This window comes from Psittacula echo (assembly GCF_963264785.1).
Source record: "Psittacula echo genome assembly, chromosome: 6".
Lineage (NCBI taxonomy): Eukaryota > Metazoa > Chordata > Aves > Psittaciformes > Psittacidae > Psittacula > Psittacula echo.
The window spans coordinates 17,885,934-17,909,114 of NC_137743.1; the positions used below are offsets into that span (position 1 = coordinate 17,885,934).

Sequence of the window (23,181 nt, forward strand, 5' to 3'; positions counted from 1 at the left end):
AAGCTCAAAGAGCCCTGCTGTGAATTGTGAACGCTGTGCCCCGCTGGGTAAATAGAAAGGTAATCCTATTTATTTGTTAAAGCAGGCAAAGTAATGCTTCCACTCCACCGAGTGCTGGCTTGGTGGTGGTGGTGGTGGTTCCTAATTTTGAACGTGATGTTTAAAGGAAACGTGGACTTACTGGAGAGCCAGTGAGGACAGAAGGATGGATGGCCAGTGGGCTTGGCCTGTGAGGGAAGGTTACCTGGAGGATGCGCATCTTGAAGAACGGTAACGCTGGTGAGAAATTTGTATGCTCTTAAATCCACGGATCTGGAGCGGCAGCTGCCAAGAAGGCCGCACGTTTTCTGGCTGCCCTCTCGGGAGCGCCCGCAGTAGCAGCGCCAAGAAATAGCTTCGAGGTGGACATCAGGTGGAACATCATGGCAGGGCGAGCTGCGCGCTCGGCAGCACCAGGACTTAAGGAACCAGATCAAATCCTTCTCCTGTCATTTCTCTGCCATGACCGGGGTGCCACTCCCCACCCCGCTCGGTCACGTGGTGGCGACGGACCGGGCACTACAGCTCCCAGCATGCAGCGCGCTGCGGCGGGGCATGAGACTGCGTCACCACAAGGATTTGAAAAGTGGTTCCATGGTGCCCCTCGCGCTCCCGCTGATTGGCCGGGCCGTGGGGAGGTGCGTGGTTCAAAGTAACCGGCAGAGAGCGCGCCCCCAGCCGAAGTGCGGTAGCGGCTGAGGCGAGTGGCGGGTGGTTGGCACCATCCCCAGCGGCCTCGGTGCATTGCTGTCAGCGCTTCCCCTTCTTTCCCCCTGGCACGCTTGGCGCCGAGGCCTGCCATGGCTTCTTTCGGCTTCCAGGGAGGCGGCAGCAGCAGCAGCTCTAAGAAGGAAGAGAAGGGCAAGAACATCCAGGTGGTGGTGCGGTGCAGGTAGGCGCGACGGCCCCCCACCCCGGGCGGGTGTTGAGGATCTTGCCAGCGGCAGGGTAAACGGGCAGCCGGTGAGGCCCCTCCGGAACCTCGGCCTGGAGCGTACGCTGCGCAGCCTCTCGGGGAACCCGTTGTGCTCGGCGGACCGAGGCCGTCGTCCTGTGAAGGGCTGTCGGGGCGGCGCGCTGCCTGCGGCCCTGCCTGGTGCTGCTCAGTGGCCCCTAGGAAAGGGAGCTGCGGAATGTAATTTTGACGTGACTTGCTCACTGTTACTGGATCTTAAAGTTTCTTAAAAGTGTTGCTTGTTAAAACTGTAATGCTGATAATTGCTTAGGAACAGTGCTCAAAATACTTTTGGAAGTTTTTCCTTTTTCGTGTGTGTGGGTTTGGTTTTTTCTTTGGGGGTGGGGGGAGAGGAAAAGGGTTTGTTTTTTTCTGTTTTGAGCCAGAGCTGCAGATGTTGGCTTATTGTTGTTAATGCCTTTTGCAATTATCTTCACGCTTGGACTTTCTATTTTTACAGATGCAAAATGATAATAGAAATTAAAACCGATTTTATCTTATTTTTGAAATACAGCTAAAAAGCTGCTGGAACAAATGCTATGGAATGGGTGAAAGTGTTGGTTGTAAATCAATGCAGTTGCAAAAGAAGAATAACGTTATTGAAGCAACTGAGTGTGAAATGCTGTCAGGAGTGATCATTTTCTTTTTCATCTGATTAGTCAATTGTTCTGGAATAGCCTCACTAAGTATCAGTGCATATTTGAACTAAATACAGTGTGTATTTTAATTAAATATAATGCTCAATATGTCAGTAGCATTAGCATTGTCCTTGGTGTAGTGTTTTGCTTTTGTTGCAACTTGTAGACTATGTCAACATTCATTTCTTCTTAACCCTTAAGAACTTTCTAACTCACCTTTGCTCTTGCCTGTTGTACAGCTTTTCTTTTTTAATAGAGCTTCAGTGTCTTTGAGCTAGTAAATGTTCCTCCCACCCTGCCTTTTTGTTGTTTTTTTTTTCCTGCACCAGTCACGTTCTCTTTACTTTACAAATTGGTAGATAGACGCAATTGTATTAATTTGATTTCAGATTTGCTTCCAAAACCTGATGTGTCAGAGCTTTTCAATTATACAATCATAGAACGGTGTTCAAAGCCCCCTGACATGGGCAGGGACACCTCACACTAAACCATGTTGCCTAAGGCTCTGTCCAACCCAGCTTGAACACTGCCAAGGATGGAGCATTCACAGCTCCCTTGGGCAACCCCAGTGCCTCACCACCCTCACAGTAAAGAACTTCTTCCTTATATCTAATCTGAACTTCCCCTGTTTAAGTTTGAAATCAAAAATCTTTTCAAGCTATGCACTTGCTATGCTCTGGTAAAACATCAATCTGGAAACTCAAACCACATGCATTAGCGTTTTTAATATGAATGTTAACATCCTTCATACCTAAGGGGAGGAACCTGTGATCAAATGTCACCATGGCATACCAGGTTACTGCTTGTCTGTTGGTGCATGACAATGATCTGCATGTATGCTCCAGCGTAGCTGAAGTGTTCTCTACTCTCATGGTTGTGGGTTAGCATATCATAAGACACCTGCATTTATTTAACTGATGTATATTATTATAGAGCAGAATATATTCATTGTTCAGTCTCTTGTAATTTTAAAGGTCACAAAACCAAAGCTGTAACTTGGCCCTTTGAGTATGTTTTTAGTGATCATTTGTTGCCACCAGTCTTGCAGCAAAGTGTCTAGTGGTGTGTCTAGAATCTAACACTTCGGCCTCAGTGCTATGTTGAGGAAGAAATGTTAGCCACAAGAGTCAGGAAACTTGAGATGCTGTGCACTTGTGGTATCCTTTTTTTTTTTTTTTTTTTTTTTTTTAGACATTATAATTTAAAGAAACAGCATCTGAAGTGCCTCTACTGTCAAAATATTTTAAAGGTTACTAAGGTTCTGGTATTGCTTACTGTTCTACAATTAGCGGCCCTATTGGTATTTCTCATGCTTTAAAGTATTGACATCAGTGTGAGATACAGGCTTCATTGCTTGTGTAAATGAAAAAGGAAATTTTAAAATGTAATTAATTTGCTACTGCCTTAACTTTCATGTGCAACTTTTTTCCTTTTTTGAAGGCTCTTGTTTATACAACTATTTGGTATGTTTAATCTTCTGCAACTCCTGCTATTGAACAACATTTTCTAATGCAAGTTAGCTGTGTAAGCATGTAAATGATCTTAAAAGTGTTTATGGACTTGTTAAAAAATACGTATGTAAACAAACTAAAAGCTGTAGATTCTTGAGTTGTTCCACAGTGGGTGGAAGAGAAGCAAGGTCTAGAAACTGCCCAATTGCAGCATTAAGGAAAAATAATTTTCCTTAGTTATTAAACAAATTAAGTTAAAAGCTTTATGTCCCTTTTACTGAATTACACTATTCTGGATCCTTAAACTGAGTGACATTACTGCTTTGTCAGTTTATGTTCTTGTCAGTAATGATATCAATCTATATTCTTAACCCCTGTCTTTTAGGCCTTTTAATGCTTCAGAACGTAAAGCAGGCTCCTATCCTGTTGTAGACTGTGATCAAGCAAGAAAGGAAGTTAGTGTCCGCACTGGAGGAGTGACAGATAAGACATCAAGAAAGACTTACACATTTGATATGGTAACTGCTTGTCAAGTTGGGGACTTGTAGAAACAAGTTAATACGTTTCTCTATTATGGTCTGATTACTGTGTGATGCTCTACATTACTGTCGAGATAAATGGGATGGGTTTTTCTTTGTCTCAATAGGTTTTTGGAGCTCAGGCGAAGCAAATTGATGTATACAGGAGTGTTGTGTGTCCCATTTTGGATGAAGTTATTATGGGCTACAACTGTACAGTGTTTGCGTAAGTAAGCCAATAATTATTATTAAGAAATTTTCTTTTAATTTTAGTTTATTGGTTACACTTTAATTTTTTTATTCTCACAGTTATGGCCAAACTGGTACTGGTAAAACCTTCACAATGGAAGGGGAGCGGTCACCCAATGAGGAATATACTTGGGAAGAGGTATATTTTCATTCGTGAGACTTCTCTTGTTTATACATTAGTTCAAAATTAGAAATTGCAGAAGGATAAGGAAAGCCAGAAATTGATGCCTTTCAAATCCTGAAGTTGACTTTCCTGAAATATTGGTAAATTAATAAATGGTCTCATTCATTTATATGAGAATCAAACCTTTACATTTTTAATGCATGCATGCAAGTCTTGTGACCTTTATATGGAAGATTATCTTTGTCCAAGGCATTTTTTCTTATACGAAATCGTGACTATTTAGCTGTAATTCCACCCCCACCCTCAAATCTCAGTACATTTATGTATTAAATATTCAACTTATAGGATCCACTGGCGGGTATAATACCCCGTACATTGCATCAAATATTTGAAAAACTCACGGAGAATGGTTCTGAATTTTCTGTGAAAGTCTCTCTTTTGGAAATCTATAATGAGGAGCTTTTTGATCTTCTGAATCCTACTCCTGATGTTGGAGAAAGACTGCAGATGTTTGATGATCCTCGAAACAAGGTTAGTGCTGTCTTCCAAAATTTGTTATCGTAAGGCTTTCAGGATTGTTGAGTTTGAGAGACGTATAATAAGCTTGTATTATTTCCTGACAGCGGGGTGTAATTATTAAAGGCTTGGAAGAAATAACTGTACACAACAAAAATGAAGTCTACCAAATCCTGGAAAGGGGTGCAGCAAAAAGAACTACTGCAGCTACTTACATGAATGCATATTCCAGGTACAAATCCTCACAGTTTCAGAAACTTTGTTTTGTTCTTGTTTTATTAAACAGGATCTTGCTGAAGGAGTAAAAGATGTTGAAGCTAGTGCAAACCTGACATGATCTTGAGATTATGTATCACAGTTTATATTGTCAAATGTGGGTCAGAAAGCCATATTTACAACTTCCTAATCACATCCTGTAGGGCAATTCTAATAGGTGTGTGAAGGGGCATTATAAAATCTGAATGCTTCTCATCTTAAAAATAGGCAAGCTGTTTCTCTCTGCATGATTTTCTACATAAGCTTCCTCTCTTTTACAGTTTGCATGCTTTGTTATGAATGTGTCCCATGTTAATATGCAGTGTCTAGTTGGCAGTAGCCCTGGCATTCCACTTAACTCTAGCTGAGGTATAAGTAGCAGAATGTTCTAAATCTGGCATCTAGAATATTGAAATTTAATTAAAACTCAAAGTTAACTTTTTCAAGGCTTTCTATGCCTATGGAAACAAAAAGAAGTCTGACATATGCATAACTGATATACATTGTATGTAGTAGCATGCAATTAATATTCTCTGCAGTAGATACTGTACATCTTCAAAAAGAAGGCTGTAGTCCACTCAAAGTCTGGAAGATATTTAGCTGATACGCCTGTATGGCAGAGATGGGTTGCCTTTGTTTTAGCTGTTATAGGTGGCTGGGGTTTTTTTTGCCAATCCTGTTTACTAAATAAAAACTTGTTGACAGCATGTGGAACTCTTGCACCACTTTTCTGGAAGTTGGATGTAAGATTCAAGAGGGTAATGTAACAATGCAGGCTACTTCATATGATTGCTGCTCAGTCAGAATCTAGTAGAGACATCTTGGTCAAAAATATCATTGTTTATTATTAATTTATCATTCTTAAACTGCAGATGTGATAGCTATGTCACTGAAAAATAGTCATCCAGTGTTGTAATAAGCAAGAAACACTCTGCTCAAGTCATAATTTTATTTTAAAATAAGCTGAGCACATCTGTGTACTAGTGCAGGGGAATGGATATTTGGTTACCACAGATTAGAACACAGAACTAAGTAAATCTGAAATTACAGGGAATTTAGATAACTTATTCTGCCTGAACTGGTTTTATGCATGGTCAAACTGGTCTAATTTGATGTCTGTGTCTTTCTATATGTCAGCTTCTTATTGTAAAAGCATATTAAAGGAAAGCTGAATTCTTTTATAGCCGTTCCCACTCTGTATTTTCTATTACCATCCACATGAAAGAAACAACAATAGATGGAGAAGAACTTGTTAAAATTGGAAAGCTAAACTTGGTAAGTATTTGATGTTGTTGATGACATTCTTAAAATAATCAACTAGAATAATCTGACCTCATTCCCTTGATCTAGGGTGGGGTTGGGTCTGTTTTGCAATAAGGGGGAAAAAATCATTGTTTTCTGTAAAGAGATATGAACTATACTTGTCACCCTGAAAAACATCAGTCCCATTTGACATCCTTCACAACTCATAAGCTGGTTTGTGTGTTGCATTCTGCAACACTGTGGGGTGAGCGTTCTTCAGGGTCATTTGAGGCAGAAGCATGTCCTTCCTCTTGTTGTTCAGGTTGATCTTGCAGGAAGTGAAAACATTGGTCGATCTGGGGCAGTTGACAAAAGAGCTCGTGAAGCTGGAAATATCAACCAGTCTCTCCTGACTCTAGGAAGAGTTATTACTGCTCTAGTAGAAAGAGCCCCACATATTCCATACAGGGAATCTAAACTCACAAGAATCCTTCAAGACTCTCTTGGAGGACGAACAAAAACATCAATAATCGCCACAGTTTCTCCTGCGTCTGTAAGTCTTGAGGTAAATATAAGTCTGAAAATCAATTTCTAAAATAGATATTATAGTTTGCTAATGATATAAAAATATTGGTGAACTCCTCATCTTGATGTATTGTTATTACATCTGTTTATCACAGGAAACCCTGAGTACACTAGAATATGCCCACAGAGCAAAGAATATAATGAACAAGCCTGAAGTTAATCAGAAGCTAACAAAAAAAGCTCTTATTAAGGTAAGCTAGACATGTATCTTAAGTTACAGGTTAGGTTTGACTCTGTTAACGTAGATTTTGCTATGAACGAATAACAGAGTTGTGGAGAAGCTATAACTAGTAGTGGTGCTTTTCTGAGGTAATTTTAATCACTGAACTCCTATTTTCAAACTGGTGTAGCATTAGTCACTTTGCATACACCAAAACTGTTGCTAAGAGTAAAACTGGATAGAGAGGGCTATTGCTGCTAGCCATGATTCTGTGTATGGATTATCTGTTTACAAGTCAGTGGAGAGCCAGTAAATGACACTGGCTATTTTTTCATGGGCTTACTGTATTAGCAGCTTCATTCCCTACAGAATGCCTGAATTAAAGTGAAATTGTCAGTAAGTATGAATATAAAGTAGTTGACTGCTACTAAAGAAGCAAGGATTCCCATTGTAAGTTGTTATATGTGACCAGGTATGACTGAAGTGGGATGTTTCAATGCTCTAAATCTATCCAGTGTTATGAGTTTAAATGGTGCTATACTGAACTTATTTGTAACAGAAGTGCTTATGTAAATCTTCCACAGAGCACTCTTTGTGAAGTATCTGTTAAGATAAATCTTGAAAGCAAAGTAGGAATTTAGATATTTACAAGTGATTGTTCCTTTATGCAGGAATACACTGAAGAGATTGAGCGTTTGAGGCGAGACCTTGCTGCTGCACGAGAAAAAAATGGCGTCTATATTTCTCTTGAAAATTACGAGTATGTCTTCAAAATTTCTATAAAATCTCTAACAACAAATCTCAGATACTGGTACCTATCGTTATATAAATATGCTTTTGGATCTACTTTCACACCAGAAAATTGAAGATAGTAAGGAGAATTTAGCCAACTGATTAATTTGCTTCTTAGAAATTAGTTATTATACAGATAGAAGCCTAAAGAGTAGGCTTGCACTAAGGATTTTATTTGTTGCATGTATTTTATATGTGCAACTTCCAGTAGGCATAGCTGTGATGCAGCTTTACACCATGGAGCCATTCTTTCAGTGGAAGCTCATATAGAAGAGTAAACTAGACATAATTTACTTCACTTTGTAAGATGGCTAGTTCACACAGAAAATTTACAATGGAAAATCATTTCAAATCCTTTTTGCATTGGGTGAAAATTACCTGCTTTTCATACAGAAGTTAGCAATACATTTTGAAATTGCTAAATATGTAGTATAAAATCCAGTGGATAATCTTGAAATCAGCTCTTACTTGACTAATTTGTTTATTTGTTTTAATCCTTGCTTGAGAGCCCTTAATGGAAAGCTCACAGTTCAGGAAGAACAAATTGCAGAGTACATTGACAAAATCAGTGTCATGGAGGAAGAAGTGAAAAGAGTAAGTGACATTTCTCAACTGTGGAAAGTTTTTGTTCTTAAAGTTCTCTAAATAGTCAAGAGTGAAGCTTCCTAATTCTTTATGTTAGGAAGTTGAAGTATCAAATGCTAGTTGTAGGATGCAATTTTATTTTTTTTTTTAAAGCTCCTTTAATGTCTAGCACTTTACCTTTAATTTACTCTGTTGGGTTTTTGGCAAAAAATCTGCTTGTAAAAATGCTATCTCAGTTGACAGGTATCTGCTTAGGAGCAAAGAATAAGGGGGGAGAGGAGGAGGTGATGAGCTCCCCCTAACAAATTACACAGAAAATGAGAGCTTTCTCTTCAGAAGAAATGCAGCTATTAATTTGCTGAAATATGTAACTACTCTGTAATCAGCTTTCCTAACTCTCTTCTTCATTCTATCTTAAGTTTGGTTAGTGGGATTTATTTTTTTTTTTTTTTTTCTTCTTACTGTGTTGTAACAACTGCTTGGTCTTGTATTTTGAGTGGGGAAGCAAGGGATTATTACAATGAATATGGTGTTGGTTTGTGCTATCTGTTGTCTAGGTTTAAGACCTCTGAGCCTTATAGCTGAAACTGCATTGCTAGATTAAATTGGCCTTCTGGTATTTTGGTGTAATTTGAGAGATAGGAATTCTGTTAACCTTATAAAAGGAGTGTTTCCCTATTGATTTTTGTCTTCTGCTTTAGATCACTGAATTATTCACAGTTAATAAAAATGAACTCGAACAATGTAAAACAGATCTCCAAATCAAGGAGAAAGAACTGGAAGAAACCCAAAAAGATCTGCAAGAAACAAAGATTCATCTGGCTGAAGAAGAATATGTGGTTTCAGTTTTGGAAAACACTGAACAAAAACTTCATGGCACAGCTAGCAAGGTTGTCACAGTTTTTGCACCTAACTGTAACAGTAGCTTCCTATGTTTGGGAGATTCATAGGCTGTTCAAGGAAATAATTTTTGCTAAATCATGATGAGAGTGTGACAAAACCTGAATTTAAGATGGGACAAGTAGGATTAGCTGTCTCTATAAATTATATTATGATGAAAAGGTACTTTAGATTACAGGACTTCATGGTAATATTGACAGTTGACTGCTAAACACACTGGTTGGTCTGGAGCTAATCTTGCCTTCAGATCAGGCTGTCATGAGAATTCCAGTGCTTTGCACTACCTATGTCATGAGTTGTTTTGCAGAGTAAGTAGCTTGCTTTACTAGGAGCGTATGGCTGGCTCTACAAAGGAATGAGTTATATATAATTGGGGTAGAAAAACAGCAAAAAGCTTTGCAGAGATGTGTGCAGTAATTTACACTCACTAAGTAATGGAAACTGTTGTCCTGTTATGTCTATATTTTAGGGTATCATTTTGATGTTTGTCGTTTGCTTGTAATTATCAAAACAGACTTGATGTGGGGAGAGAATGTCCTGCTATTTAAACTGCAAAGTGATAAAACTTTTATCTTGCGTCAACATGAAAATATCTTTCTACTCAGGTTCCTGGAAGGATGGGAGGGGATGCCTAGTTTTTTGTGTGTGGGTTGTGAGTGTGTAAGAGAAATAGGTACAGAAATTATTTATGCTGACTACAAAACCAAGAATCCACTATGTGTTGGAATTCTCAATTATTTATCACAGAAAAGTATTGAAAGTCTCTTGCTTGAGTACTATTAAAGAATATATTTACTGTCAAATCTTTCAGAAAAAGTTGAAGTGGTGAGGATTTTTTTACTGTTCTGGGATAAGTGATATCTTAAAGGACATACTTAATATTTAAGAAATTGTTAATGCTTTAATTTCAAAGAACAAATGGCCTTTACAGGTAACTTCTTTCTGTGTTCTAAGGCTATGAATGACATAACACCAGGATTTAGAACAGTGGTAATTTGAGGATATAAAAGGAAATGCCTGTCTTTGTAGGGAAATAACTTCTCCTTTAACTTCCTTATATAATATATACTTGACTTCTTGTTTAAAGACTGACCAAAATAACTTGAAATTGTAGTTACTTTGCACAGTTCAAGAAACTACAAAAGATGTATCTGGCCTTCATGCAAAACTGGACCGTAAGAAGGTTGTTGATCAACACAATGCTATTGTCCAAAATACATTTGCAGGACAAATGAATGATTTGTTCAACAAAATACAAGATTCAGTTAGTGAAAACAGTTTGAAGCAGCAACAGATGTTGACATCTTACACAAATTTTATAGGTAAGTGTAGTATCTGTATCACTATGCCATCCTGAGTTGTTGCAACAGTAGTACCAAAGACCATTTCCTAATGGTTTAGTTTCCTAATGGATCTGGTTTAGTTTCCTAATGGATCTGGTTTAGTAAGTGGAAGAGGCTTTATTTTAAGCAATGTAATGGTAACAGTTGCACTAGTAATGTAGATTAACAGCCTTCCTGTGCTGTAAGAGGCAATAAGGTGATGAGCAATAAAAGGAGTTTCTATCCTATGGTGGAGCTTATAAAAAATACTTATAACACTTCTTGGTTTCTTTTGTAGGTGACCTCCTGTCTACCAGTTCTTCAGCAGCTAATATTCTTGTATCAGTTGTATCAGCATCTTTTGCCTCTGTTAAAGAATTGGTGTCTACTGAAGTTTCTCACGTGTCAAAAAAAATAATACAACATGAGAATCTGTCGCTTGATTGTAAAGCTGAGCTGCTGAGATTAATTGTTAGTAAATATGCATACTCTTATGTTACTTAAATAGATTAAACTGTTCTCAGTCAAAAGGTGGTCTGTAAATATTGTATAGAGGTTTTTTTTCCTCATGCTCTCTACCTGTCTCTGCTTCAGTTCTTGGTCATAATTATGTCCTTCCCCATTTCCCCTCGCATGTCACCCCCATAAGCTGTAATGTGCTTGTATAGCAAATGCTGTCATAGCAGAGTACATAATATGTATATGAATAGCTTCTTACAAATGTAGATGAAGGAGCAGTCATATCATGCTTTTTTTTTTTTTTTTTTCCCCTCCCCCTGCTGTTCCTAGGAGGAACATACATCTGGATTAGGAGGAGCATTAAATAGCTTGACACCCATGTTAGAATTTGTCTTGGGGCTAAACTGTCAGTTTCAGAATAACATGAAGAAATACTCTGTTGTGCTTGACAAGGTAATGCATATGTTATCTCTTTTCTTGTGCTCTCATTTAATTCACAGATAACACTTTAGTGGTTTTTCTGCAGTGTGTAAGAGTGTTTCCAGTTCTGGTCTGGCTTTTATCATTTTATTCTGTCCCATGAGTCCTGCCTTTTAGCAATTTCTTTCAGGCTTCTTTTCCACTTCTAAATGTGGTGTATTTGTTTATTACCTATATTGGCACAACTGCTCATCTAAATGCCATATAAGAATGGTAAAATGTGGATGCTTAAAGCTATATATAACAAATATCCTTAATATAGTCTCTCCTGTGTTTTAGAAGTCTAAAATAACCAACTCAGAAAAGTCTTAACTCTTATAACCTGATTTCTTCAACAAATAGTGCATGGCTTACCAGCTCTTGCTTCTTGTTCTTGTCTTAACAAGTACCTTGTCTGTGTCTTCCTATTTTGTCTATCTCACATGCCAAATTTTGTGTTTGGAAAAGCCCATACCAAGTTCCAGTATGTCACTTCAGGTTGTTCTAAGTGTTATTTTCCACCTTTTATGCACAATACTTTATTAGTGCCTTTGACAATTTCTGTATAAACTATGCTAGGGAAAAGTATCCAGTTCTCACCAACAGACAAATATCTAACTTTAATAAAACTTTCTTTCAAAGATGGAGGGTCATAAGAAGGAAATTGATACCTTCTTTGAAGATCTTTGTCTCACTTTGAAAGAATTACGGGAAGAAACAGCCAGTGTTTTTGCTCAGCTTCAGAGTGATTGTGAGAATTTAAAAGAAGAAGTGGAAATGACGAGGCTGGCACATACAAAGGTATCCTTAGAGTTAAAAGAAATTCTAACACCAAATGTGATTGCTTGTTTTGATTTAAACTCTTTGTAGCAGTAAACTGTTGTACTTGTTTCAGGAGAGCTGTTAGGATAGTGACTTGATGATCTAACTCTTTTCAGCCTTTGATGGGCTGCTTGAAGAAGCTTGTATAGGAAGGTAACAAAAAAAGTACCGTTGCTCTAAGCATGTCCAGCATATGTGTTTACATGTATTTCCAAAAGCAAAGTGTCTATATCTTCTCTACAAAAATTGTAAAATGACAAAGCTTTTTATTTGCTGCATTTTTAATGAAGGCATTCAAGTACCTTTTAAAAATGTTTAAAAGGGCAGAATAACAGTGAAATGTCTGATACCTTTTTTCAATAGAACGCAGCTCAATTGATGTCCTTACTGCAAAGCCAGCTTGACGTTTTTACTCAGGAGACTCAGAAGAACTTAACTAACGTAGTTGCAAAAAATGGAAGCTTGAAAACCACCATCTCCACTGTTCAAGAAAATGTTCACCTGTAAGGAGCAGATTACTTTTTGTGTATACTGATGTGAGATAAATCTGTGTATGAAGAGGACTGCAGAATTAGATGCTCTTCATATTTATATGCTTATAAACTCTTCTGGACAAGACCTGTATGTTAGAGCTGAGTTCTGCCACAGAATATAGATCATAGTTTCACTTTTCCCCACAGTAAAAGGTAGCTGTACAAGGCTTTTCCTGAAACTTGTTTCTTGAGCATATTGCAGATAAAAGACCATGGGTTTGGGAGCAATATGCTGATGAACCGCCCTCAGTATGGCTGGGATTCAGAACTTCGTACCATAAAGGGTTAGCTTGAAGTATAATAGTGCATTTATTATAGCATGCTTCATTCAGTTGCAGACTGAGTAACTAAGGCCTTGCCAAAGTTGTTTTTAGTTTGTGGTTGGGTTTTCTGGGTTTTTTTGGTTGGGCTTTTTTTAGGGGATTTAACAAACCTACTGCTCAAAGTGCTGCAGTTTGTAAATCTGCTATATAGAGCAACAGCATTATAGTTAACTGGTTTGATAAAACTGTGCTACTTCGCTCCTTCTGGTCTCAAATATTTCTAAATACAGAAAGTGCTAAAATCCACCTTTCAAAATCTTTGAACTCTTACAAGCATATTGTTGCAGGAAAACTACAGACCTTGTCAGCAGTGCAACTTCCAGTCACAGCAAATTTATTGCATCTCTGGATAATTTCTCTCAAGACCTCAGGACCATAAATGCTGAAAACAAGATGATGCTGAAAAAATCCACTGACCACTGTTATCAACTTCTCACCAATCTCAAAAATGTGTCTCAGGATACTGATAAATGGGGTGAATTTATGACTGCTCAGATAGTCAACTTTACCAATCAGCAGCTATTGTCCTTCAATGACAAGAAACAGCAACTTGAGTGTTTACAAAAGGTACCTATAGTCGTTTGTAGCCTAATACAACATTCTGGGAAAAACTTCTGTAGTAGAATTTGTAGGGGAAAGAAGTTTTCACTTATAGTCAAAAAAAAACCCGCAGTGGTGTTTTTTCAGTCATAGCAGATTTAATTGGTTTAAATAGATGCAATTAGAGGAAATCAAAAGCTTAAGACTTTGAACTTAAAATGCAAATAACTTCATAAAATGGTGTTTTGATTAATCCATGCGGCTAACGTCTGTTTGTAATTTGGGAGAGTTTTCACATTTTTTTGGTAGTGCACATCTCTAATTCTAAAGCTTTATCTACCAATAGTGTCCCTGGAAGATTTGCACAATGATCAAATACAGATTGTATTCTGGAGGATGCAAGTGACTTTATTGGTCAGATGGATTAACATTATGGCAGAAAGCATTCCTTTTAAGTACTTACTAGTTCTGGCCTCTTATCTGAGAGTTTTTCTCTCTGTTTTTTTTTTTTTTTTTTTAATTTCCACCACAAACTTCACTTACTACCTGATTGTTCTAATGGGTACTGAAATAGGCAAATCCAACTTTTTGCTAACTTTCAGAAAGAAAAACTTGATTGTTGAAAGTATTTGCAGTCTCAAGGCACTCCTGTATCTGTTACACCTACAGAACACTTCAGGCATTTCATTCCAGTGGGAATGGCTAAAAATATGTTTTCCTTTTCCCCTACAAATGCATAAAGTTTCTAGTGCTTGTAGGATTTTCACTTTCACTTGAATATCCTAATTCTGTGCAGGATTGTGCATAGAAGCATGAGAAATCTGATCTGAACCAGATGGCATCATCTTTATTCTTATGAGTAGCTTTCTAAAATGATCATACTTTCTAAGAAACTGAATCTCTTCTGAAGATAGTTCTCAAAATGAGTGTGTAAAACTGCACTGAAACTTCTCAATTTGAGGTCTCAGTTGTTTTCGTTTCAAGTCATGTCACTAATCGCCTACCACATCTTAGAAAAGAGGCCGTAACTTTACCTTTACTGTTAACTTGGTGTTACTAGTCGTGCTTTTGTCTTGTTTGCAGAAAAATGAAGACAGCTGTGATACAGCCATAGCTGAAATTGACAACCATGTTGGTAGACAAAAAGCTGCTGAGGAGAAGGTACTGAATGGCCTTCTTGAGCAGATAAAGGTTGACCAGGAAATACTTCTGGAGGAGAAGCTGGCACTTTATGAGGAAGCAAAGCGTGGACTGACTCAGGTTAATGATTTCCTGCAAGAGGATCTTAAAGTGGATGTTCCAACAGGTATTTAAAGTAGGTTGGGGACAGAATTGTCTTACAGAAAGCAATTTGAGTTGCAGAATTTGTAAGAGAAGGCCAATGGGAACATACTATACCTAGCAGCCTGACACCTTTTTTCAGGTGCATGCAAAGAATGATGACTGAACAAAGCATGACTTTAAGTTAATGTAAAATTGAGGATCTGTAATTAAAGCAAATGCTGAAAGTGTTTAATAGTGCCTTTCATTACTGTACAATCTTCATTAAAGGGGCAACTCCACAGAGAAGAGACTACTTCTATCCAATCACACTTGTGAGAACAGAACCCCGGGAACTTCTGCTGGAGCAATTAAGGCAAAGACAAATAAAGCTTGATGCTGTTCTGAACAATGTGACAGAGGTGGAGGATAATGTAGATCAGGTATGTGTGTGAAGGGCAAATGAAGCTCTTCAGTGAGTATTTCACATCTTTAGGAGTTTTTTCATGCCGTTGTGGAGAGTTGACTTTGAACCCCAAAGCTGTTGCAGCACTTGTATTTTGCAGGGTGCTTGGACCCACATGTGCTGGGCTTTTTGACAAAAACAGTATCTTGAAAAATAAGGGAAGACATTAATAATTTAGAGACTTTCATTTCTGTTTTTCAAAAACAGAAGTGCCATGACTTTTATAGGTCTGATCATGCTTAGTACATTAAATACACTTTTCTGAAAACTTCTGCTTTAGGACCTGTTGGAAGAAGAGGAAGGGTTGCAAGAAGCAAGTGAAAGCCTTGCTAGTGACAAATCTTTACTGGATGCAAATATGTGCTGCCAAGCAAATGGTGGCGTTCCCTTTTTCCAGGTAACTTCTACAGATATTCCAAACAGCTGTGTATTTAAGAATGAAGGAAAATTATTGTTCCATAATAGTGTTGTAGTCTAAAGTCACCTACTATAATTTAGCGTAGTCTAACAACTTCTCTAAATCCTGTAGAGTATGCTTTGTTAAACTTGAGATAAAATAACAGATTCTGGTAACAGTGAACACCAGATAAAATAATGCAAGTTTCTGGCAAGCTGGACAGACAGTAGTAAGCTTCTCAGCAGGTAATCCTGCATGAAAAACACTATCATAATTTACTAGATATAAACAGGTGTGTTAATAGAAAAGTTGAAATTAGATGTGGAGCATTTTCTTAGAGGCCAGACAGAAATGCTAGCTTTCTTGCTTCTTCACTGGGTTTTGAGGGTGGTAGTGGTTTTTTTGGGTGGTAGTGTTTGTTTGTTTGACAGGTTGTGGTTTTGCTTTTTTTTTTTACATTCTTCTTTCCTTTTGAGCCTCTTGCTCTACCAATGTAACTGTCTATAGCCCTGCTATGTTTGCTTAGGGGTGTGTGTGGTGTGTTTGCCTGTCATGGATCCCTTAAAAGTAGCTGCTGAACTTCCAGATGTCTACAATAAATCTCTTCAGTAAATCTAATCTTAGGGATATTTTTCAGGAGTTTTACCAACTTGTTTTCTCAAAACACTATATAATGCATTGTACATGAACAAGTAGTCTTTAGGGGTTTTTTGTATTCTCTTAACGTTGGACGTTTTCTTTAAATCCCAGCACAAAAGGAGTCACAAAAAGGATAAAGAGAACAAATCTGCAGCTACAGTGGAGAGCAAGATAGAAGATATGACGGAACAGTTTCTTCCCAAATCTAAGCCTCCTTTAAGATCACTGAACTAAGATATACCCACTGCAGATCCCTCTTTTGAAATACTTAGGTTTAATTCTCTACTGAGCCATAACTTTGGTTATTCTTGGTCTCTGTATATAGTGATATGTTGATGCAAAGTTGGATCAAAAGATTGACCTGCCAAATGTCCTGCTTTTGTCCCATTTTTATATGCTATAGCTTACAAAGTATTAACAGACTTTTTTAAAAAAACAAGGAAAAAAATTATGGTGCTGTATGTTAAATAGACTTTTATGTTCTCAAGTAAGATATCCTTTTCTCAGATTTAAAACAGTAGAAAGAGATGAGGTAAAATGCGTTGTCAGCATTACCAGCTACCGTTTTATTTTTTGATTAACTGTAAATAGTGTTTTGGTTTTGTACCTGCTTTCTAGTTTGATTCCTGTTTTTATGAAGTAGCTGATTTTGCCTGGGATACTTCAAATAAATCATTGATACATGGAAAACAAATGTTATAAGCACCTTCCTCAGAGTAAAACAAGCTTACTTGACTTCCATTTTATATTAGCATGTTTAATTTAGCTAAAACATTAGCATCTATGTCATATACCTTGTGCTGTCAAAAAAGGATGGTTCTCTCCTCTGTTTCATAATAGACAATAGCTCTATTTCAGTGCCTTTTCAGTATATGGAAGTCTCATGGCTAGGTTTTGGGGTTTTTTATTTTCATTTGTTTTGAACCCCACTGTTATTATTTTCATCTTAACCTACAGCTGTGATGTGTTGCCTTGCATATGATGTCAACCACAGCTTATGTATTGTAAACTGGCAGGATTTCTTTTAAGATGTAGGTTCTTACATTAGTACATGCAAACTTGGGTACAAATGCAGCTCTTATGTTGTATAACAGTGAATTTCCAGTAATTGACAGTAACATCTGACCAGCTGTTCTCATTCTGCTTACCCTGAGAATTTGAAAAAGGCTTCAAGCTATGGTGTGCTAAAAAAACAGGTGAATAGGATAATGATGGGAGTGGGGAGAGGCACTGGATGGCAGACTTCATTTAAATTGAAGCACTGTTCTTAGTTGTCAAATATGATTTAGGAGATTGTCAATTTTTCCATATTTAGCTTGCAGGCTTAGGTTGATGTTTCTTTACATGGGTGGTCTGTGTGTCTATTTGAGCAGGTATGTCAAATAGCTAGACACTTTGGACACCATACTGACAGCGCACTGCAGTCCTGTGCAGTCTGAATCTTGCAAATTTGAGAATCGGTTCAAGGACATACTCCAAGCATCATTTAGAGTATGACCTTGTACTAATTCTCTGAACTCTAGCATGAGATAGACCATTCATCAGTTGTTTGTCTGATACAACTATCATACCTCCTACTATTGTTTCTTTTGCCTCTGTGGGTGAAGTTGATTGCTTTTTCTTAACAGCCTGATACAAGGAGGGAAAGCATTCATTCCCTTTCAAACTAATAAACACAAATATGGATTATTTTTTTTTTTTGGGGGGGGTAGGGTATGATGCCTTGGCAAGTGGCTTATATAACAAGTCTTTCTATCGTTGTAAGGGATGTGAAACACTGGAAACTGTCTCCTTCAGAGAGTGTTTGATAGATTGTCAAATTCTGGCACCAGAAATTTAAAAGACCTAAGAATGCTGCATGGCCATTTTCTTCCACCACATACTTTCAAACACTAGATATTAGCATGATCTTCCAAGATGCTTCAAGAAATCATTTGGGTAACTAAAATTCAACCAGAAAAGTTGATCCCACAGCTGTATTGAAGGGCCTAAGCCAAATAGGAGAGGCTTGTCATCCTTTTACACTACTGCTTCATTTTCTCTATGGGCTTTCACAGGATCTGTATGAACAAACAAACTGGAACAGCCAGTACCCAAGGAGAGTCATACCCATAAAATCATGCCAGAATCTGTGCTTCCTAGCTTTATCATCTTTAAGACTGTCTCCTCTACCCTAGCTGTTTGGTTTTCCTCTGGTACAGGCACAAGTTGTTTTCCTGATAACCTGGAGATTTCACAGCTGCATGAATTTCATGGGCTGCTTGCATGCTTTCTGTTTTTTTCTAAATACCCCTCACAGTCATGTTTGCTTTCTTTTGCAATACTGGCAAATAAAAAAAAAAAAAAGGCAGATCATTGTTTCATTGGCCATGGTGTCCAGAGGTCACACCAGCAGGAAGAATAGCATGAAAAATCCAGATGCAGGGCTTGTCTCAGCTCCTCTGTCCGTGTCTCTTCGCCCACTAGATGGCTCTAACACTAAAGCATTAGCCCAAGCCTTTAATTGTGACTTAGAAATAAGCATTTTGCCAAGTTTTTTGTCAAGCACCCGTTAAAAGAGCATGTTTCAAAAACTAATATAGAATTTATGTTTCCACAAAGATAATTCCATATTCAAGCTTGGGCAAGGTATTGTTTTATGAAGAGCAACATTTAACAAAAAGGTGATCCAGCCTACCTCTTGAGCTTTGTTGTAGGGCTAATAGAGGCTCTCAGTAACTAAATTCTTGTCCTAATGTATTCTCTAGGTTCCCCACCCTGTGGGCATTGCCCAAAGTAGAAAGCAATGCCTATTTGTTTTGGTATACTGTATGATGTATGACAAAGAAAAGAAGGGTAAGAAAAAGCAAGAGCTATTTCTTGTATATAGCCACTGGATTCAGAGGTCTAATCCAGAGGGAAGAAATTGCATAGTTTGAATCTGTCTGGTTATAAGGCATCCTTTATAAGAGTAGGAAGCAGTTTCCACAGAACAAGTAACAAGGTTGTACCCTGACTGAATTAGTCCAGGTGAGCACGAGAGGGAGCTGTGGTGACTGGGGCTGTAGTATGTGGATGTGTTCCGATTAGTGTTTTCAGATTCTGGATTAGTGGCCAAGTGGAACAGCTCTTGATTAAACAAAAAGCTGAGCTAGGACGAATGTGATGTTGAGACATGAAACGAGGAAGAATAGGAATTTAAATGCATGTAAAGAGGGAATGCAAAGAGAGCAATAAGAGGGCAACAGTAAGCACAGATAAGCAGAGCCACCAGCTTGCTTTTCAAGTGATAAATGAGCAGTTAGGAGGAAATAGGGGAAAGGAAACTTCCTGCTTCCTCCTGGAAATCAGGTTGCTGTGACACTTCCTGTATCATAGTGGTTGGGGGATGCAATGTTTATTTGAAGAGAGAAGACTGAGCTGACTGGCTGCTGTTGATGGCTGCTTTTATTTTGGGTATCAGAAGTAATTGTGTGGGGCTAGGAAGAGCAAGGAGAAGGTGCCTAGTTACTAGGCTCTGCCTTTCTCTTTTCTGTCAGGTGTTAGTCACCATTGCAATCATCTGTTAAATGGGTGGAGGAAACAAAGCCTGTAACTCCTTGTGGTGATAAAAAGATATAAGGAACTGGGAAAATTAACATTCCTTCTCCATTAAAAAGAGATTAAAAAGGAAAAAATAAAGTCTTAATGTTTCAGAGCATTAAAAACAGTAAAAAAGAAATAAAATTTTAAATATACGATTGGTAAACATATCCTTTTAAAACAAGTGTTTACAACCATTTGACTACTCTTTTTTTCTTTCCCTGTTAGAACCTACATTTTATGGTAGAGGGCAATGTTCTGTAAATTGCATGCCCACCCACACAGTTACTTTCTAAAGTTAAATAACAATAAATCATGGTAGGCTTTGCATTAGTAGGCTTTAAGTGATGTAGTATTATAGGTGAGATGTAGACCACCTAGTAGAGTAGGCTGTTCTTATAGGTTGAACACAAACTATCTACGGCAGTATTGCTATGCTCAACCTTGAAAATATTAAAGGTATGAACACAGTGAAGTGAATGTTTAAATCCCAATGTTCAGAACACTTCTAAAATAATTTTTGGCTCCTAGTAAAGCGTCTAGGTACTGAAGGGCACGTTATAGCTACACAAGTACTCTTCAGGTAAAAAGTCTCTTGTCAGTGAAGAAGTTAGAAGCAAGTTGACATTTTTATGAGTTCTGAAAATTGTTCCAGATTTCTCAGATTTTATGAGAAGATTATCAGTTTTCAGGTGGCACAAAGTTAGAGTTTGTAAAGTAATGATAATTAATGGGATTGTTTCTTTTTTTTCTGCAAAATATTAAATCTATATAAAAGTTCCCTTGACTTTCTTAATCATACTCAAAATGCTTTTGTGATTCTTGGTCTGTTCGTAACCTAAACATTGTAAATCAAAGAATAAGACATGATGACTGAAACTTTGCATTTTCTTTATTAAAAAATAAAAAAAGTAGAAAATAAAGAGAAATTTTATGTAAAAATATATTAGATTTTTCTAATCTTTCCAGATGTAATCACCTACAAGTTTTTATTATGTATATATAGTTTTGACAATCATTTTATTCCAACAGTGTCCAGAGCACTGAAGCTAATAGGTGAAGATTTGTTTTCATGGGATAAGGAATTGCACTTTCATTGAAAGAAGTTAATTTTTAAAAATACCTCTTTTTTTTTCTTTTTTCTTTTTTTTTTTTCGTAATTAACAGTTTTGCACAATGACAAATAATTAGTGGAAAAGAAAATGCTAAAATTAGTGGAAAAGAAAATGCTAAACCAAACAAATTAAATACATAGTAAGATGCTTCTCCCTTGCTATTTAGGTAATAGTAATTAATGCTGGTTCTCAGAGCACAGATTTCCTCACTACGCAAGCCCAGTCTTACAAGGGGCTAACTCTGCCTCAGTCATTTTAGTATAAATTGAGTAATAAGGTGAAGGATCAGATTCGCTGTTGAGTTGACAATGATGCTTAAAACCAAAAAATAATGTAAGGCCCCATTTAGTCTCTATGGCCAAAAGATCTCATGGCATTTAGAAGGGTTTGTCTAGGCAAGCCTGGAAGTTGTTTTCATCCCTAATTCTATATGTTCTTTCACAGGTGCATCAAGCACACCTACTTCCCTCATTTTAAAATGACTTTGGGATGTTTTGGGATAGGTATGATGTTGTTCTGCTGTTAAAAGACTAGACCCTATGTCAGCTGAAGCTGGCACTGATTTCAGTGGCCACTGTATCATGCCAGTGTCCTTAAGCATAATGTTTATCATAGGAAGAGGAATCTTTTAAATCTCCCAAAGATGGCACAGATACCCCCTGCATTCTGGAACATAACCTCATGCTGTCTCTGAGCACCACTACTATTTGGAAATAGAAACTTATAAACGTGTTTCTGTGGGAGTAAATTCCTTGGCGGTTTGTGTGCTTTTCTCGTTGGTTTTTGTTGGGTTTTTGGGGTTTTTTTTGCCACAGCAGAGCTTAAGTAATCTCTGTCATATGTGAAGACTGGTTGGGGAAATTCGTTTTTCACATTTCAATTAGCTTCCCCTAACACTCAAACCTAAACATAAGCAGCATTATCATTATGTTCAGAAGGTAAAGGAAACAACAAAGTAAATCACCTATCATTTGTTACAGCCACCATCTTCTATGACTTAATTAAATATGACATTACTTTCAAAACCATTCAGCTATAGATATATGTTTAAATGGTTATAACATAATAATGATAGGCATCAAAATCTTGCTCATTCACTGTAACAGTTTATTTTAGGAAACTCAGTCTAGCAGGTTGAACCTTGAATATACAGATTAATGCAAGGAAGGAAATTTTATGATGTCTGTTAGTTAATACAGAAGCCAATCTTATTAATCAGGGATTTACAGAGGGCTGTTTTATTAGATGTTAACCATAGCTTATGTTGACAATTGATTTTCATTGTAGGACAACTAAATTTATTATTTGTAATAAGATAAAGATAATTAAATTGACTTTATAAAGGTTACTATCATAAATGTTAGTACCTGTGAATAGCAAACATAAACCTGCTTTAGCAGCAAGAAATCAGTTCAAGTGTAGGTGCTTTCCTTCCCTTACATTTAATAGTCTCTGGACATTTTTAGCCTGCATTTTCTTTTCCAGAGTTTATACCCACTCCTGTGAAAAACTGTTTGGGTTGAAACCTCACTTTCAGGTTTGTTTTTTGTGGTTTTTTCCAATAAAACAAAATTAAAACGTTTTTAAATTTAGAGAAGTAAAACAAAACAAAGCACTAAGTACAAGTATATTGTTTGATGGAGTTTTGCCCTGTCATTTCTCAAATTTGGTATTAAATTATTAAGACCAATATTAAAGAATATGTTGGATCTATAATAAAAACTGACTTTTGGGAGAGGTATTAAAAATAGTCATTATTGAGGAAGGTGAATTTGGACCTTGTAAAAATGAGAGTACTTGAAATTCATTTACTCTTTTTTAATCACGTTGGCTTTATAATATGTATCTCTCCATCCCTTAATACTATCCATTCATCTGAGTACAAGTTTTTCAAAACATGAAGGAATACCGCAAATGTCAGAGACCTTGGAAAGGCACCTAAAGTCTCAAACCTAGTACACTCCTGAGCTTTGACAATGTGGGAACTATCCAGTACAAAACTAATTCTATCAGAGCAGCCATGGTACATTTTTGCTGTAATATTAATCTTTGGTTTCTAGTTCTAATTTGCTACAACATTATGGGCTTGTAACTTGTCATTGCTGCTCTGGTGTTTTGGACCAGTAATGAAAGCAAAGAGGGAGTACTTTGGGAAGGTTGTTTCACACTGTGAATACTGAATATTTGGTAAGTTGGTGGGTTTTAGTGAAATACAGTTGACTGCAGGATCTTTGTATTATGAGAGCTAATCATGATTAGTCCTTTCATGGTTTTGC

At 37.3% G+C, this 23,181-nt stretch overlaps 1 protein-coding gene across 1 annotated transcript; it reads left to right on the top strand.

Annotated features, from left to right (window-relative positions):
- The first annotated feature begins 278 nt into the window (after positions 1-278).
- Positions 279-20,732, top strand: KIF11 (kinesin family member 11). The gene is made up of 22 exons (XM_080620306.1): positions 279-931; positions 3,469-3,601; positions 3,730-3,827; positions 3,911-3,989; positions 4,320-4,505; positions 4,598-4,722; positions 5,930-6,020; positions 6,310-6,552; positions 6,668-6,763; positions 7,404-7,492; positions 8,031-8,118; positions 8,811-8,999; positions 10,124-10,331; positions 10,630-10,802; positions 11,121-11,243; positions 11,892-12,050; positions 12,435-12,574; positions 13,215-13,494; positions 14,551-14,773; positions 15,019-15,170; positions 15,474-15,590; positions 16,341-20,732. Exons 1-22 carry the CDS (start codon positions 840-842, stop codon positions 16,461-16,463), a joined length of 3,207 nt encoding a protein of 1,068 aa, XP_080476432.1. The 5' UTR covers positions 279-839; the 3' UTR covers positions 16,464-20,732.
- Positions 20,733-23,181: the final 2,449 nt, after the last annotated feature.